The 17944-nt window shown below is 38.5% G+C and overlaps 2 protein-coding genes across 2 annotated transcripts in view; one reads left to right on the top strand and one right to left on the bottom strand.

Annotated features, from left to right (window-relative positions):
- The window catches only part of ctnna1 (catenin (cadherin-associated protein), alpha 1), a 65882-nt gene that overhangs the window by 34499 nt on the left and 13439 nt on the right, over positions 1-17944 (bottom strand). The window contains exon 7 of the mRNA XM_086178551.1: positions 15404-15607. Coding sequence (XP_086034677.1) covers positions 15404-15607 — 204 coding nt within the window. The remainder of the gene's footprint in view (positions 1-15403; positions 15608-17944) is intronic.
- lrrtm2 (leucine rich repeat transmembrane neuronal 2) lies at positions 496-3863 on the top strand. Its single transcript, XM_086178553.1, has 2 exons — positions 496-1091; positions 2096-3863. Exons 1-2 carry the CDS (start codon positions 1088-1090, stop codon positions 3736-3738), a joined length of 1647 nt encoding a protein of 548 aa, XP_086034679.1. The 5' UTR covers positions 496-1087; the 3' UTR covers positions 3739-3863.

Below are 17944 nucleotides of genomic sequence, written 5' to 3'. Positions count from 1 at the left end.
CTTCATAAGTCATTCCAAAAGTATAGTCTTGAAAAGGATCGGAAACGTAACAGCCCTCCGTTTTCCCTCCCTCATGTTCGCTGTCTGCAGCCACCAAACATTGCAAAGTACATTTTGCTTTGTTGTGTTATTTTGTTTATGTGTAGTATACATTCATATATAATTCATTCCAGAACAACGATGAGGTGAGGCAAAGATTTACAGCTGTGGTTAATTTCAACAGCAAGCTGCTGCAACACATTCAAGATATCAATATTCTGATGGTGACGAGCCAGTGGGAGGGAAAAGGGGGGCGAGGGGGGGGGTAGAGGGAGGTGGAGGAAGATTGAGGTGCACAAGCAGTGTGTATGAGGCGGAGAGCAAGTGACTGAGCAAGAGAACTAGAGGGTGTTGGTGTGTGTGGGAGAGAGCAAAAGAGAGAGAGAAACAGAAGTGATGATCGACGCCAGGCTGCCACCACTCTGTAGCAGTGAGTGGCTGCAACAAAAAAGCACAGAATAACATCCCTGACTCCCTGCTCTGCTTTTTTTCTCTTCTCTGCGTCTCGGCAAGCAGATGAGGTCTCTGCTCACAGCTCTGCAGAGGCTATGCTGAGACGGACCGGCATCCGAAGCTGGATCTCTGACTGCCATCAACAAGTTCAGGTTGGAAGACCACAGCCATGAAAAAGGAAGATTTGATCTTCAATTAACCATCTGGGGTAACATCACTGAAGAGAAAGGGAATCGAAAGGGGAAAAAGACGAGGGGGGGGATCCTGTTCGCTGGAATCGCTGTGAATGCAACTCACCAACTTAAATACATCAACTAATGAATCATCGAACGAAGGAAAAGATTCAACATTTTGAGCTTGGATTTTAATGGGACTGAAAAGGAAATTAACAGGAATAATCATCATCATCTTGGGACATGGAATTTCCTGTTTTGTTTCATTTGGGTGGACTCAGAATTCCTTTATTTCCAAAGAGGCTGATTCCTTTTGTGATTAATCAAAAGGGTTTTTTCCCCGTGGATTTTTTTTCCATGTGGTTGCGCCAAAAGTCAACGGAAAAGGACAGTTGAATGCAGCTTCCGATGTGCACAAAAGAATGGGTAAGTTAGCCCCTTTATATGGCAAGTCTGGACATGAATAGGGAATACAAGTAAGAGGAGAGAGGCGAAGAACTAAAAGCTCTTTAGGCTCCTCTATTTATTGTGAATGCCCTTCATTTTTCCTTCCATATTGACATACACTCAAGCTAATTTATTAGGAACATCATGATAAAACAAATGCAGTATAACGCAGCAGCCATACAATAAATCAGCCCTTCATGAGGATAAAATATCCAGTTTCTGTATGAGGGGAGTTCATTTATTTTAATGGTCCTACTGAGGGGTAGAATTTGCACTGCCGTTGAAATGTACTAGGCTGTACCGAGAGGTGTTCATAATATTTTTCCGAGTGAATCATGATGAGAATGTCTTGAAAATGACCGGTAAAATAATTAAACACCTTGCAAACAGATGATCTTAAAATTGGGAACAACTGTCACGAAGGAAGGATTTATTGTAGGGCTGTTCTTTTTTTTTTTTTTTTTTTTTTTTTTTATTACGCAACTTTAGATTCATCCAGATGAGCCTAATAAATTGGATGAGCTGGGGAGAGAAACACATTATACAGGAAATAAATCACACTTTTGCCTTGATGGAAATGATGCAAGATACCTTTGAAATGATCGATGTGAGGCATGAAAAAGAATGATTTCCCGAGCGCTACGGGAGAATTAAAAAAAAAAAAACGAAAAGGAAATAAAAAAAAAAAACTTGAGCAGAATTTCGTGACTGAATGAATACATTTTGCTGTTTCTTAAAAGCAGCGGCTGTAAAAGACCAACTTAAGGAATATGTAAATGATTCCATTAGATCATACTTTTTGAAATCACATTCAATCGAACGTATACTGAACTGCAACGGAGTAAAATACCCACGACCGTTCCAAACGAGATGGAAAAAAAACACTAAAAAAAGCAAAATCACTACCGTAATTTCTATCGAGTGCTCTGCAGAGATTAGCTTTCCCACCCCCAGTTTATTTTCTTATCTTTGAACCCAACCAGGTTTCCATTCAAGGTGGCCATTGGTGGGACCTGCACCAAAGGCTCTGTGTCTGTGTATGATCAGCATGCTCCTAGTGTGCCTGCTGCCGCCTGCATCATGCACAACCTGCCCTCAAAAATGCCGCTGTGAGGACCTGCAGTTCTACTGCGACACCCAGGGGCTTCAGGCACCCCCAGATGGCGTGGACAAAGGGGCCCTTGGGCTGTCACTACGTCACAACAGCATTACTGAACTAAGCCCCGATCAATTTTATGGCTTCAGTCAGCTCACCTGGCTACATCTAGACCACAACCAGATTACCACAGTTCAAGAGGATGCCTTTCAAGGGCTCTACAAGCTGAAGGACCTCAATTTGAGTTCCAATCGTATCACTAAGTTGCCCAACACAACCTTCATCCACCTCATTAATCTCCAGATTTTGGACCTGTCATTCAATCAGATGACTGCACTGGAACCAGAACTGTTTCACGGGCTCAGGAAGCTCCAAATACTCCACCTCCGTTCCAATTTACTTCGCACGACACCTGTTCGGGCATTCTGGGACTGTCGCAGCCTGGAATATCTGGGCCTGAGCAGCAACCGCCTACGGAGTCTGGCCCGAAATGGATTTGCTGGGCTCATTAAGCTAAAAGAGCTCCACTTGGAGCACAATCAGCTGACAAAGATAAACTTGGCCCATTTCCCTCGGCTTGTTGGCCTCCAGTTTCTGTATCTGCAATGGAATAAGATCAACAACCTAACGTGTGGAATGGAGTGGACCTGGACAACTTTAGAGAAGTTGGACCTTACCGGAAATGAAATCCGTGTCCTGACACCTGATGTATTTCAAACCCTGCCAAATCTAAAGATTTTGCTGTTGGATAACAACAAACTAAGTAGTCTGGATCCCCAAGTGATGGATATGTGGCAGTCTCTGAGTACCATTGGGCTGTCTAGCAACCTTTGGGAATGTACCAAAAGGATTTGCTCTCTGGCCACTTGGCTCAGCACCTTTAAGGGTAGGTGGGAACATTCCATTCTCTGTCATAGTCCTGAATATGCGCAAGGTGAGGAGATACTTGATGCGGTTTATGGATTCCAGCTTTGCCAGAATTTTTCAGCGCCAGTTGTTCAGACTGTCAGTACAACCACAGACGCTACGACAGCTGCAGACATCACAAGCTCCTTGTTTGGAATTACGCAGCCAACCCCCACGCAGGAGTATGCAGTGGATTTTGGGAGCTTTACTACCGCCACCACCACACCAACCACAACACAAACAGCAAGCACTGCTCAAGCGACTACCACTGCATTGGAAGAGGCAGCTGTAACGGATGACTTCTCCATAATGGACAACACTCTTATGACTCATAGAGTTATCATGGGAACTATGGCCCTCCTGTTTTCATTCTTTTTCATCATTTTTGTTGTGTATATCTCACGGAAGTGCTGCCCTCCTACCCTGCGCCGAATACGTCACTGTTCAGCTATCCAGAACCGCAGGCAGATGAGGACCCAGCAGAGGCAACCTATGGCAGATCTAGCGACACAGGTACCCTATAATGAGTATGAGCCCAGCCATGAAGAGGGAGCGCTTGTGATCATCAACGGATATGGGCAGTGCAAGTGTCAGCAACTGCCTTACAAAGAGTGTGAAGTGTGAATTTTTATTTATTCCTAAAACATATGGTTTGCCATTTGACCATTTCAAATGATACAGGGTTTGCTTTTTCAATTTTTTTTCCCGTTAATGTAAAAAAAAATAAAATAAAATTAAAAAAAAAAAAAGCATAATTTCTACAAGTGAGATTTGAGAATGTGAGAAATGGCAACTGCTTCAGTGACAAGGGTGGACACACACAACAGGTAAGGGAGGATTTAGAGATAGTCACAAATTTATTTTTCTATGAATGCAAGGTTGTTTGTATCAGGCAGGGGCAATCATTTTCAAAAGATAATTGTAAACTGTGAGATTGGTCTTCACGTTGTCTCAGTTCTCCAGCACACAGAAAGTCTTCGCAAATGGCCCGCTGCTAAAACGATACATCAAAAGGGAGAAATGTGTAATTTGTCGCATTTCTTTTTAAATATTTGAAATGATCTTTGTAACCGCACCAAGGGCACTGTAATCCAATTACTCTAAATCACTGGTGAGAGAAAATTTGATCAATTAATCAAGATTTTCTTTGGAAACAACATTGGAGAACCTTGTCACCAGAAAAAAATTGCAAACTTTAGTCAAGTTTTAAATGTCTTTCTTTTTATCATGACATCAATACCTCCTTTCTTAAAGATTCTAAAATGTACACAAATCACATGTTGCAAAATGAGGCATAACTCAATTTTGTGTGTCTCGAATCTTAAATCGGAAACAAATGCTGCAATGGGTTTCCTGCTTATATCATTAACAAGTTTCACTTCCCAAAAGTACAAATTTCTATTTGATTGAGTTCTTTTTGTTTTTCATTTTATTTTACAATGCCATATGGTTTTATATAAATCCCAACTAAGTGTGCTCTGAATGTTGGCGTGGGGTGATGTTCAGGGACATAGGGAGTTTGTTCAGTTATCCAAATTTACAAAGAAGAGAGGGATTAACCACAACTCCTCTCGGGTTCAAATAGAACTGAAATTATTGATGTCTTCCTCATAACTGACAACATCATAATTACACTTAAATGTGTGCCGGACAATGTGTGGTTGTTCAAGATTCCAAAGGTATTCATATGGTGAAAATAACACTTGGACACCTTGATCTAGTTAGTACAACCTCCTGATTTGTCATTACTTATGAGGAACAAATGCAGATGAGCTATGGTGAGGGTAGGAAGGGAAAGGGTAATGAACAGAGCAAATGCCAGAAAGAAGCCCATTTCATTCTGAAAATAAGACCTTTCCCAGTAGCTCCGGCTCTTTACCGCAAACACACTAATCAGGAGTGACAGCCCCAAGATTGAACCAATTAAGGCCAGGCAAAAAGAATCTAATATTCCGTCACCCACACCAGTGAACTAGAAATATTTAGCTTGTTCAACCACTCAAATACAGTTCGACTCGAATCATCCTCCAAATCACACATTTAAAAAAAATTAAAAAAAACACTTATATTTTCAATCACTGGTCATCTTTGAAATGATTGTTATCTTTTACAATTAAAGCATCACAGTCAGCAGTTATAAGTGTCTAGTAAATCTCTGGTCAGTGGCCTAAAGGCAAATAGAGATCCAATGATAGGCAAACACCAAGCCTGGGTCAAGAAACATTTGTATGCAGGAAGGAGAGGATGTGCATTAGCATCAGACTAAAGCTGCTGCCGCAGCTCCACACTTTGGACTCAGTTTTGTGATGGGGGAAGGGAGAAAGAGGGATTGAAAGTAATTATTGGCACAGCAACAGGAGCAACAAAATGGTAATGTTCTAGATTGTAGAAACCAAAATATTTCTTGACCACGTGAAATTGGGGAAAAGGGGAAAGTTGACAACTGACCAGCGGTTGGTCTAATGTGTACACATATCACATAGCAGAAACCTATACACAAGGGAATTTTTGATAAACCTTGCGACGTTTGATAAAGGAATATTTCAAGTGAATTTCAGAGCCTGTAGATGAAGACATTTTCCCAACAATTCCATTTTATGTTAGGTCGAACTCGAAGCCCCCGTTAGGCAGTAAAATGGTATCATTGGTGGCTTTGTCTCAACTGAGCCAGCCAAATTTTGGCATTGAATTTCCAAACATATGCTTGCGTGTAAATGTTCTACAGCACATGCTCATAAAATGTCGACAATTTCTGAGTGTTACCATACAACAAAATCTGTTCCTCTTCACATTCTAATCAAAGTAAAATACAATGGCATATATTATCATACCAATTTTTAAAAGTCCGCTGTTTCTACCCATGTTTTCTTCAAACTTCACACTGCTTTATCTCTTGCCCTTCTAATCTGTCTTGCATGTTCAAGGTCAAATTCAGTTGAATATGTTTTTAATGTAATTCAGCCAATATGGAGAGACCTCTTTTGATAAAGGGAAGCATAAGGGTGTTTGTGGCATTCCAATAAAGTTTGGTCAAACATATGACATTTCACTGTTTAAGACAATGGTTGTACTAAGTGAGTGAAATTCCACATTTCTTTTTTTAGAGATATGCATCCCTTTGCACTTCGGCTATTTGTAAACCGTTTTTGTTTCCTCTTGTCATCCTCTGGCCCTGGACCCCACCCTGCTTAAAATAAAATTTTAAAAATAATAATTGAAAAAAAATTAAAAAGTGAACAGAAACCCTCCTCTATCTCACCCAACCTCTTTGTGCAAAATGAATGCTTTTCTCTTTCCATTTTCCTTTTGTATTGTAATATGTACAATTTCATATCTGTATAGTGGATAAGATGTGCCAAACTGAACAAACCCACCCCAAAAATATATTTTTTAAATAAAATGGTTATAATTTAAAGTGTTTGCTACCTGATGCATCCTCAGCCCTCGGTTTGGTCTTTCATTATATTTCTATTCAATGTTATCGTCTAGTATATTGCAAGGTTAGAAACCAAAACAAACCCAAATCTTTTGACCCCGATCAGCAAAATTATATTAGAAACAATTTTCAAATCTCACATTTATTTTAGCGGAGTTTCAATGTCTAACATGGCTGACAGGGTTTAAAGTATATTTTCGGGGCTCAGTTTTCTCAAATTTTCCTTTCAGTCATTTTTAATGTCAGTATCAGGATAACGCAGTTTATTTTGCTACAAAGTAATTATGTTTAAAAGTTATAGTTACATTTTTTTTATTAACTAGAACAAAAAACATTTCAGATCTCTCTAAACAAAAACTAAAAAAAGTAATAGAAATGTCAACAAATCTTCATATACATTGATGTAAAAAAAAAAACAATGCGGTTATTGTATGACCACTTAAGTTAAATGCAGGGCCTTCCTTGTGTGTTCGGAGATGTGATGGATGTTGCAGGGGTTTTCTTATTCAACATACTCCAGTGGTGGACCTCAGAAAGCCAGGAGATCCTGGGATATGCACATTAGTAAGACTATTCTGCAAATAGTCCTATAAACTTGTAGTCTCTGATGAAATGGTAGTGCGTAGTGATCAACCATTGTGTTGCCTTCTTTTGCCTCAAATACTGAACACAATCTCAGTCACAGACACATTTTTTTCATTAAGCTTTCAGATTTCAAATATCCTGAATTAAAAAGGGTTACAACAATTGGGGATTCATAGCATAACAACAATTGGATGTTTTCTTAGAGGGATTCAGCCTGTGTACCGCAGTGATGGTAAGTTTTCAATCAAATTTATCATTCTGATAGTATGCATGACCTTGCCTTCTTCGGTTTATTCTAAAATTGCAAAAGTCACTATCTGGAAATCATTTTTTCGCTACTAGTAGAGTATTTCATCCTTGTCAAGCTTACAGTTCTTGGGCTGAAGCGCCTCTCTGTGCTGCAGTGTGCAAAACATTAACCAATGAGGCTGCTCGCCCGGTCTACTGCCACAGCCATAACGATTATTATAACATGGTAATACGTTAGACCCCCGAAGCACTTCATCTGAATCATTCTAAGTTAAAGAATGAATATAAAAGAAGATTTCTTGAATCTACCTAAAAAAATTGTATTTTAATATAGCGGGAGTAGTGTACTATAAACTCAATTTGATTGCAGACACTACCATCTACCACTAATACCATGATTTTTGATCCAAATACAATCATGTTGTTGATAATCATTCAAGACAAATATTGCCAATGCATAAGGTACTGTCTTCATGTACTACCTGAAAAGTTGCAACTTTAGGCTTTTATACTTTGGAGTTACAACGCATGCATACCAAACCACTTGAATAAAAGTGTTGCTGTTTTCTTATTCAAGCAAATGACAATTTATTTGACACATTTTCCATCGCCTAGCATCTGTCAATTTTTGAATTTGAAACTGTCACTATAATTGGTAAGACAGGTCAAGTAGGGCTATCCGCTGATTCCCTTGGACATCTGGGTTTTGTAGCTCATCCATGAAGTCATTTTTTTTTCTTCTAAATTTCTGGTTGAATATTCAGGGAGAACGCACTCGCACGCAGGCAAGTTGAAACTTTTAACAAGAACTGGTTCACTGGGCAGTCCACTGCAGAAGGGCAGAGTTCTGCCAGATGATACACTATTTTTTTAGACTAATTTACACTAACATACTAAAGTAAGAAAAATCAGGCATACTAGACATGCAGGTATTTGACTAAAAGGTTATTATGAGCTTGAATATTATCCTGGTCTCCATGTGAAAGTTTGCATCAAACACGAAGGGATTCCTCGAGGTGTTAGATATCGGAAGACACTTGACATTTTTTTAACATGCTTAGATATTAGAATTCCTCACAAGTGGTTTCCTCAACAGGAAATGCTATATTTAATTAAAAGACTGTTAAAGGTCTTTTAATTTTTCAGGAACAGCAGTGACAATGGTTCATAGTTTGTGCATACAGCCCATGAAAACAAGAGACATTAGATTGCATTGATCGTGAGCCACGACATAAATTATTGATCGTGAAAGTCACATAACATCATCGTGGAAAATTGTGAGACATCAGGAGGCTAAAATAAATTAACCAGATAATTGGAGGGAGTAATCTGGGGAGCACTAAGATTAGGTGTGAGCAATTGCATTGTTTGACCATTTTGACAACTTATATCTTTAATGTTCAATCTTAGTAATGGATTGGTTTAGTAGAGGTATGAATACAGCCTAGACAGTGGCGATGGATGATGTGGTCCAACAGGCCAACCTATTTGCTAGTCATTGAATAGATACGGTCACCACATTGCATATGACGTGACATATTTAACACTCATGTTTTGCAAGTTCGGAGCACAACTTCATTTGCTATTCCATAAGCCTTCAAGTCTCCGTACGAAAAGCAATGGGACCTTGAGTTCCAGTCACAATATGGATTCCTAGGTGAACTGTATATTTTGTTTAAGTGCCACACATTGTGATATTTACCTCTGAAAGCAAAAACAAAATACAAACTAGCAGGGCCAAATCAATTGTTCAGTCAAAATGTTCCCCATTATGGACACATCCGTATACATGCTGGACGATCATTGCGATATAAACATTTTGGCAGGGATAGAGATAACCGCTGGACTATTTTAGAAATGGTGGCATTTAAGAGATTTTTTTTTCTCCCCCTCAGCACAACTTGTTCCAACTCCATGAAATACTCTCCAAGAATTCGGTCACTCTGTCAGACAGCAGTACAGACTGACTTCACACAGCACACTATGCAGAAATGAAACAGTGAGCTCAGTCCACGACGGATTTTCTGCCAGTAACTGAAAAGTAGTGTGCAGCAGTATACTAGTTGACAATTTCATACTGCAGCAAACTGGGAAACGCTGTCCTACTTACATGCAAAACATTTAGCAAGATTAATTTGTATTTATAACCAAGCAGGAACAGTTGAATGTATTAAAAGGGAAACAATGTTTAAGTTATGATACATTAAAATTCAGATTTAGATTTTTTGTCGTCACTAGAAATTGGTCACATTCTGCAACTATTTAATGAAACTAATTCTGAAGTCTTCATTCTGAGATATATAGATACATTCAAGAGTCTGAGAAGCAACTTTTGACCTACTTAAGGCCAAACAATGAAAATGTGGGCTGGAAAAAAACAAATAACTGCTGTAGAGCAAAACTGTGACACCCTTACCAATTCTAACTTCAATATAACCCTGGCCCTGAAAACAACTACATCACTTATGCTTATGATATACTTTTGCAGTGAAGTAGCCAACATTATCAAGCCAATCAGTAAAAGTACAAACAATTATTTCCCTATTCATGTGACACAAAGAAGACAATTGAACAAGTCCAGCCGATATATGTAGATTGTAAATGCTAAGCAAATTTTGTTGAGATGCAATGCTGGAAAGTGAAAGAATGCCACCACCATCTAACAAAATCATTTCTTGTTACATAGTCAAAATAGCAGAAATTGTTATTTCTGAGACTGCATGAAACCGGTTTAATGAGGACAACAGTGAAGTTTACATGACCAAGACAATATACATTTCATAATCGCCAATGGCTTTGTTAGGAGTAACTCAAATATTGATCTGTGGTGTCAGAGTTGTCGGAGATGATGACCACCTGGTCATTTTGTTTACGGCTGGACTGTTTTAGTTGTGGTAATTGAAAGGGATTCTGACAAATATAGTTTGCCACATTATGAGGGCCTTTATTAAGTTTGTCCAACATGACCAAATGCTGTATTATGCATTTAGAAATTCTCATTCTAGATGTTTACCCTTTATCAGAAGTTTAGAAAGAAAAAGATGGAATCCCTTATTTGAAAATATGGTTCTGAAACAGCCCAAAACATCTGTCCCTCTCAAACGACAATCCGCTTTATATAAATGAAAAGCTGAGAATTTAAACCTATGCATTAATGAATTAATAATATTTTACAGTGGTTAGCGGCTAGAGTACAGTAAGCATATTTAAAACAACATCAAGTACAGTTTAATGGTGAAGCTCGTGTGTGTGTGTGTGCATACTTAAACATGGCAGATAATAAAAAAAACAACTACAAAAACTGCGTATGACTTTATTGCCAATACATTAACAGAGTAAATAATCTGAATTTCTCACAATCTAAGAAAACCCCCTTTAATGAATCCAGAATCAGTTGGAACCTACAAATTTGTAACAAAAGCTGTTATTACAAAAGCTTTTGTTCACCCTCAAAATAAAATGAATTATTTTTTGAAGGCAAATTCTGCAAAGAGCACAAGCGAGTTGGATAACTAAAAGCAACAGAAACATGAGCCTATCAGCAACAAATGGCTTCTGCATCGCAGATTTTTGGTTGAACGTGTATCGATGACTCAGCGGTTGAGTTTACTTGGATACAGGGTCGGGCCGACATGCTGCGAACTTTGTTCTGGTTCCAATCGTTGGACTTCAGTTGACTGACTTAATTGGCTTTTTAAGAGTACTGTTCAATGTAAGGTCACAGGTGTTGCTCCTTCCATCAATCAGCTTTTCTTGCCTCTGTGTATTTCTTTCTCAACTGTAGCATGCTCTTATATCAACAGTAAATGAACAGAAAACAACACTGGAAATAAGATAAGCCATTGATTTTGTTTGGAAATACAGTGGATGGGCTAACAGGCTAGTTGGTGGCATTAAATAAGAAAACAGGGCATTTTATCACGAAAGACTTTCTTAAAAAAAAATCAGTTAAAATGTAAACTCTTTCAAATGTACCTTCATAAAGCAGATACCATCAGCCCCTGAAAATGGCCAAAGCAATATTAGTTGCAGATATGCAAAAGACATACGACAAGGTTATTCATTCTCTGTAATATATATATATATATACATATATATATATTCTGCAAAGAATATATATGACAGCTGGGACTGGCTTCGACCCCGAGTGCCTAAGTGGTACAGATACATACATACATGCATACATGTGTGTTTGTATACACACACACACACACACACACACACATATATACATATATACACACACATACATGCACACACACCCACAGATAGATTCTCAGTCAAACAGCTGGGCAAGGTATTCAATTCATCTAATCTACTGAGTGTTTTTGGAATGTTGGAGAATCAAGGGCTATTAGAATCCAATCAAACTTTTTGTTGTGATCCTGACGCACTAACCACTACGCTACTGAGACTCCTCCAAGACAAGAACAATTAGAAGCAAATAAAATTTCAAAAATAACGAAAAACAAGGTTAATTGGATTAGCAAGGATACTAAATCCTGGTTCACACTATTTTCTAGAATTCACATTAAAGAAATGTAGTGATAATCTAGTCAGGTATATCAGAAATCCACACGTAAACTAAGGGCTTCATCCATTTAAAACTGCTGATGCAAGTTTCCATATTGATTATGCTATAAATTCATCTCATAAAAGAACACTAATTGAATTTTAAAAAGTCCACCAAGAAAGGATGAAACTAAAGCAATCCCTGTTTCATGCGACTGCCTTTAAATGTTGAAAACCATACTATAAAGATTAAATAAGTCTAAAATGTAATTGTACCACTGAAACAAGGAAGGATCTCAAAACAGGACTTCTCAATAGGAACATATTTAGATATCACAGCAAAGATAAGGTTTCCGGGACATGTTGCTTTGCTCTTGTTTTCTTTACGTTCTCCTACTAGACTACTGACCACTGCTTTCCGTAGTTGTCCTGGAAAAAAGACTAATTAGAATGAGATTGCAAATCTGTCTTGTGGTATATATCTTCTTGACCTTAAAATAATTTAATTGCAGAAGAGGACTATTTAACATTGGCCATGTCTACATTCACAGGAATGGAATTACGTTGTCCCAAGGGCAGAAATAAACAGCCTCTTAGATTAAATTGAAAACTGAAAGGTAAATAAACACTGAGGGATTATACAATGAGTGTTCTCCAAAAAAAGGGTGGTAGTAGTTTTAAAAGGAAATTTAATTTACCAATGTAACAAGAAAAATAAAACGGAATTCGACTTCGATCATAGCTTGGTCATAGCATGTAGTCCAAAAGATTTATTTCGTGAATTCTTGTCTTTTCGGGTGTATCTCAGGGAAGTCTTTCAAAAAGTGTTGTATTTTAACACCAAAAGATCAAGGACCAGGTCTGGAAACTGTTGCCTGACAGGCTTTTACTGACAGACCAGTGTTTTATGGAGGCTGTAAATATACGAAAAGCCTTGGGGACACTAAATCTTTTTCCTGTTGCACTGTAAGGAGTGTAATTTGTTTTAATTATGCGTTTAGATTGGATTAAGTTTAGATTAATTGAACATATTCACACTGATCTTGCAAGAGATTTTCCCACTTTGAATATTGTATATTTTTGAGGATTAACAGAACGCCCATCCTTGGCCCGTGCTCCTACATCTGATAATCCAATGCACTCACTTTTCTCATTTCATAGGTACGACTTCTGTCCAAATGTATTCCCATAATGAGATTGTGTTTTAATGTGACAAGGAGTGGGTAACATTCATCAAAAAAGAAACAACCTGTCCAACTTCATTTGTGGCATGTATGTTAAAAAGTCCCTGGATATGAATTCATGAGCAGTTCTCTTTCTGCAGTGCATCAAGTTCAAAGCAAAACTATTTGCACCAATGACAACTTCACTTGTCTTATAGACACTATCTTGGCAACAATGGCAAGTTACAAGAAATTCTTTCAAACTTAAAAAAGGAAAAGAAAAGCAAGCCATTGATGACATGATGACGTAATATAGCAAAAAGGATTAAAAAGGGAGGCATCGAATGAAAAGCTAACAAAAAGACTGATTCAGCAAGAAGAAAAAGAAGTGTGTGAAAGCTGCCCAAGATTGCAGACCAAGTAACTTTATTGGGACGGACAGATAAAACCCACTCATGAGAAGAGGCAGGGGTCCTGCTGCAGTGGCCCTGCATGTTCTTTTCAGCCAGGTCCAAATGATAATGTATCACCTCAACTTGAAGGAATTTAAATGTCAGTAGCTGAATGTGTCAAAGCAACCTTGCATCACTCTCTTCTGTTAAACAAAACATGGACAGATGCTAAGAACTAGAGATGCATTATTAATAAAAAGTGGCAGAAACAGTTACGCTCAACACGACATGTCAAACTGTCACGACAATATGGAATAACAGAGGTCATACTATATGGCAGGGCTAAAGCAACATTAACCCCAACTGCCTCGATCCATCGCCGACTGAGCTGTCAAGCTCTTGTCGAGTAAAATGATCATCACAAAACGGTACCTCATTTCCAGGAATGAAGACAAACAGAAGGACCATCACTGATCCCAAAACAACTATTGCACGTGTATAGAAATGGCTCGTCCTCCTCTTCCATCTTCTACTTATGACACCGCAGTTAAATCAACTTGACTTCTCCTGTCCTTTAGATGAGTGCGTAATTAAAAATGACAGGTAACTATTGATAATGTATCTGGGGGTTAGCCAACTGTCATCACCAGTAAATAAGTTTGTCAAATTAGAAATGCACAATATTGGTTTATTATCTTCTGTACCTTCACATTGTCTGTGCTAGAGATGTGAAGTAGCAGAAGGGATGCAACAGAAAAAGGTTAAGTTAAAGGTTCTATCTCACAGTCTCATCTTTAAATTCAACTTCACAATTTTCATGGAAGTATCATATTGCATATCAAATAAAATGAAAATTATTTTTTTACATATATGTTGTTTCCATTGAGATGTTTTTCATTGTTCTCAAAGCATGTCGGAATGTAAATGTCACCTAACCGCCACCTGAAAAGCACTAATCAGCAAAATAAGAAAAAGAAGATAGTAGCACATGGCCTACTCCCCCAGAGAGCAAGAGCCAATCTTCATTACGAGGTAACAGGCGCAGCCTACTTAAAAAAATGAAAGTGTCTAACGGGATGTTGAGGCTTGCAATTCTACCTGTGACATCCTTTACACTTTGACCTCATTATTCTGACACTTGCATATTAGCCATACTACCATCTTCCTTCCATTTGACTTGATTTGCCTGGATTTCTTTGCCAGGAATTACATGAGCGCTCCGGGTTCATGACCACAACTGTCAGGACAATACACAAAAATGTTTTTTTTGTCTGATTCTACCCACAATTCAGTCTGGCACAGTAGGTAACGTTCAGTGATCATTGGAGACATTCTGTGTGACGAGTCGGCACAGAAATCGCTTTAGTGTGTGAAGGGTAATGACCTCAATCAACAAGTGTGAAAGGGGAATAAGTGGCCCCACCTCAGTCGCAGTCAATCAACCAATCTAAATTTTTGAGCTCGCTCTGGACGCAATCAGGGAGAATGTGCTGATTATTGACCCAACTGCAAACACATGTTGCTGCCAGCCAATTACAAAGAGTGGGTTGGACAAAAGCAAAGGAAATAGTGTCAGAAGACACAAACAGCAGTATCAGGCGACAAACAGCAGCGGCATGTTTGTTTACCCCCTAAACTGTTGCTCTCACAGTGATGGTCACTCTCGCCAGAGTTTGCACAACAGTTTGATATGTTCAGTTGGTTTGACAAATCATGTAGTCTGGAATCAGTCAATCCCAAATATTTGAGCAGTCAAAAACAGCTAACCAGTCAGTCAGTCAGTGTATACGGACTGAAAGTTGTGTAGCGTGTCCCCAGCTTCATTTGAACTAAAGCAGATGCAAACAGTGTCACTATTTGCTCATGTCTAAAATTATGCAAGTTTTCTTTCAATGATATTTTGTGCTGTCTTCAAAGAATAAAAGAAGGTAGAGTAGCAAAAAGTTACTTACATTGCCCATATACTCAGACAGCAGATCCTGAAGTGCCTGGCGTACAGAATTGCATTCAGCCACGATGCGCTCCCTGCGGTCGTCCCTTGTGCAGGAGGAGTCAGCCATGAGGGCAGCACCACTGATAATGCTCTCAAGGCGCTCCTCCAGGGAGGGGCGGAAGCGCTCCTCACTAAAGGCCAAGGGGTCCACGATGATTTGCTTCTGCAAGGGAAGAGTCAAATGGGAAATTACAGATTGAAAATGCAATAAGTTTTCATGGTCAACAGATCTCTCCCACACAAACTTAAGCAAAATCTGAGAAAAATGGCTGGAACTAACTCCAGATACTGACAGGCAAATGGGAAAATTAACTGCTTGGCTGGACAATGGCCATCAAATCAACTGGGCATCACAAAAACAGCAAAACGGCATCTCTGAGTTTTGAGAAATCTTCAATAAAACGTATCTCATACATAAACCTTTACATTATAGACCTTATAAACATTGGATATTTGAATTCCATGTAATATTGAATAAAAGATCAAATTAATTTGTTTGCAACACTTCAAAAAGTAGAATCATTTTCACTGTCAAAAAATTCTTACATTGATAGATGCATAAAAAAAACTCCCATTTTACCAGTTTCCTTTTTTGCATTACTTCCGATAGCTTCTACTTTTGTTTCGTTCATGGAGGGGTTTTTTTTTCCCCTCTTGCTCAAGATAGTGTCTGGAGATTATGTAAATGAGACGTTTGTTGAACCAAAAACTAAGCAGCCAAATCCATTGCAGGAGATATCAAATTACTACAACTTCCAAGTTAAATATTGGCCAAATAAACGGTCAAGAGAACAAATGGAAAATTTTCACTGAGTTTGGTACTATATATATTGACTGATAATTTCGCATTTACCAAGCATATATTACAAATGCCCTCTTGCACTGGACAGGGCATTAAAAATACATGATAGGATAGATTATGAGTCTGATGTATAGATACCATCTTTTTTTCTGAAGTACAATGACCTGTTGGATGTGTGAGTATTAGAGGCTGGGGGAGAACAGAAACATCTCTGATTTCACAGGAGGTACGCCTACTGAGGGAGGCAACTAGTTAACATGCCGGAGACACTGCATTGGGTTTAGGTATCACTGACACTTGTGGCAGCTGAAAGAAAGCCAACTCCTTCTAAGACAGGCAACGTGTGCTTATCTAGACGTGCAGGAATTATTCAGCAATTCTGTAATTAGGATTGTAGTTTATCAGGCAGGCCACCCACTATCGCAGCCACATCCAGCCCCCTTTATTCCATCTCATCTGACCTCCCCTGCTTGCGTGTCATATTTCCATGGCAACAGGCACATGAGAGACACGGAGGAGGAAACAGACATATTCGGGATTCGGAGGGCTGAGTGATATGATCATTTTTCCTTGCATTAGCCGCCCAAATGAGCTTGCCGAGGCTCTCACATACAAATAATCTTGGTGGGGAAAGACTGATTGTCAATGGGCGAAGTGTGCCATTTCATAATGTGGCATACCACTGCTGAAACAAAAATGTTTTTGCTCCAATTATTTTTAAACAGAAGATTTCAAGACTGTAATAAAATTGGCCTGGGTGAGACAGAAAAGGTCTTTAAAGGGTTGATGAATTATGGTTGGACATTTCAACCACTACGGGTACCAATGTCACGATACAATATTTGTTTTTTGATAATTGAATTTGTACAACTACAGTTTGTGAAAGGAATAATGTAATTAACTCAAACAGTTAACAATAATCATATTAAAACAGTGATACTCTACACCTGTAAAAGTCAAATATTATACTATAACTTTGCTACACGCACACTCAGTTGTGGTCTACATCAGTAACTGAAATGTAGACTATTAAATTGTACTCTGTAACATTTGCTGAAAAAAATAGGATGTTGATGCTGAAGACCGAAAGTGTTTGTAATACTGTACCAACCCTCACTGTCAGAGTTGATTTTCATTCTAACAACCAATTACAATTTTAAGACACCTGGCTGAGCTTACTCGGCTTAGATGACAGATTACAAAGTTTCTTCACAACTGACATCATTATCTTCAGTGCTCCATAATATAGCAGCACCGCTGTGAAGTGGAAACAAATCAAGGCATGCATCAAAATTGCTTGATCTGGTGGAAAATGGTAAAAACAATCATTCTGAAGGCAGCAGCCAAGATTTATTTTTACCGAGATATTGCAGTTAATGGTTTTCATAGGGACATTTGTCTCTGAAACTTCCAGATAAAAACTGTGTATTCAAAGAAGTGCAAATCTAAAAATCAAAAAACAAAATACTGTCTAGCTTACTTTTTGGAGGATGTTTATAATAGCACATATGGTTACATTGATCTGGGAAAAATACCCATGAACTTATATGTTTAAAACTATTCAGTTTTCTCAAGTATTCTTTTTAATTTGGGTATTTTTACTCAACCTTATGATTAAGGGGCAAAAACAAGGAGATGTTGACGCTACCTTCACGCTACAGTTTCAGAGTTAGTTATCAATTGACAGACCAAAGGTGT

The sequence above is a fragment of the Fistularia commersonii genome, chromosome 31, assembly GCF_037954325.1.
Source record: "Fistularia commersonii isolate RoL2024-O1a breed Wild chromosome 31, RoL_Fcom_v1.0, whole genome shotgun sequence".
Classification (NCBI taxonomy): Eukaryota; Metazoa; Chordata; class Actinopteri; order Syngnathiformes; family Fistulariidae; genus Fistularia; species Fistularia commersonii.
The sequence above is the reverse complement of the archived record's forward strand: the minus strand, read 5'-3'. Positions and strand labels throughout refer to the sequence as shown.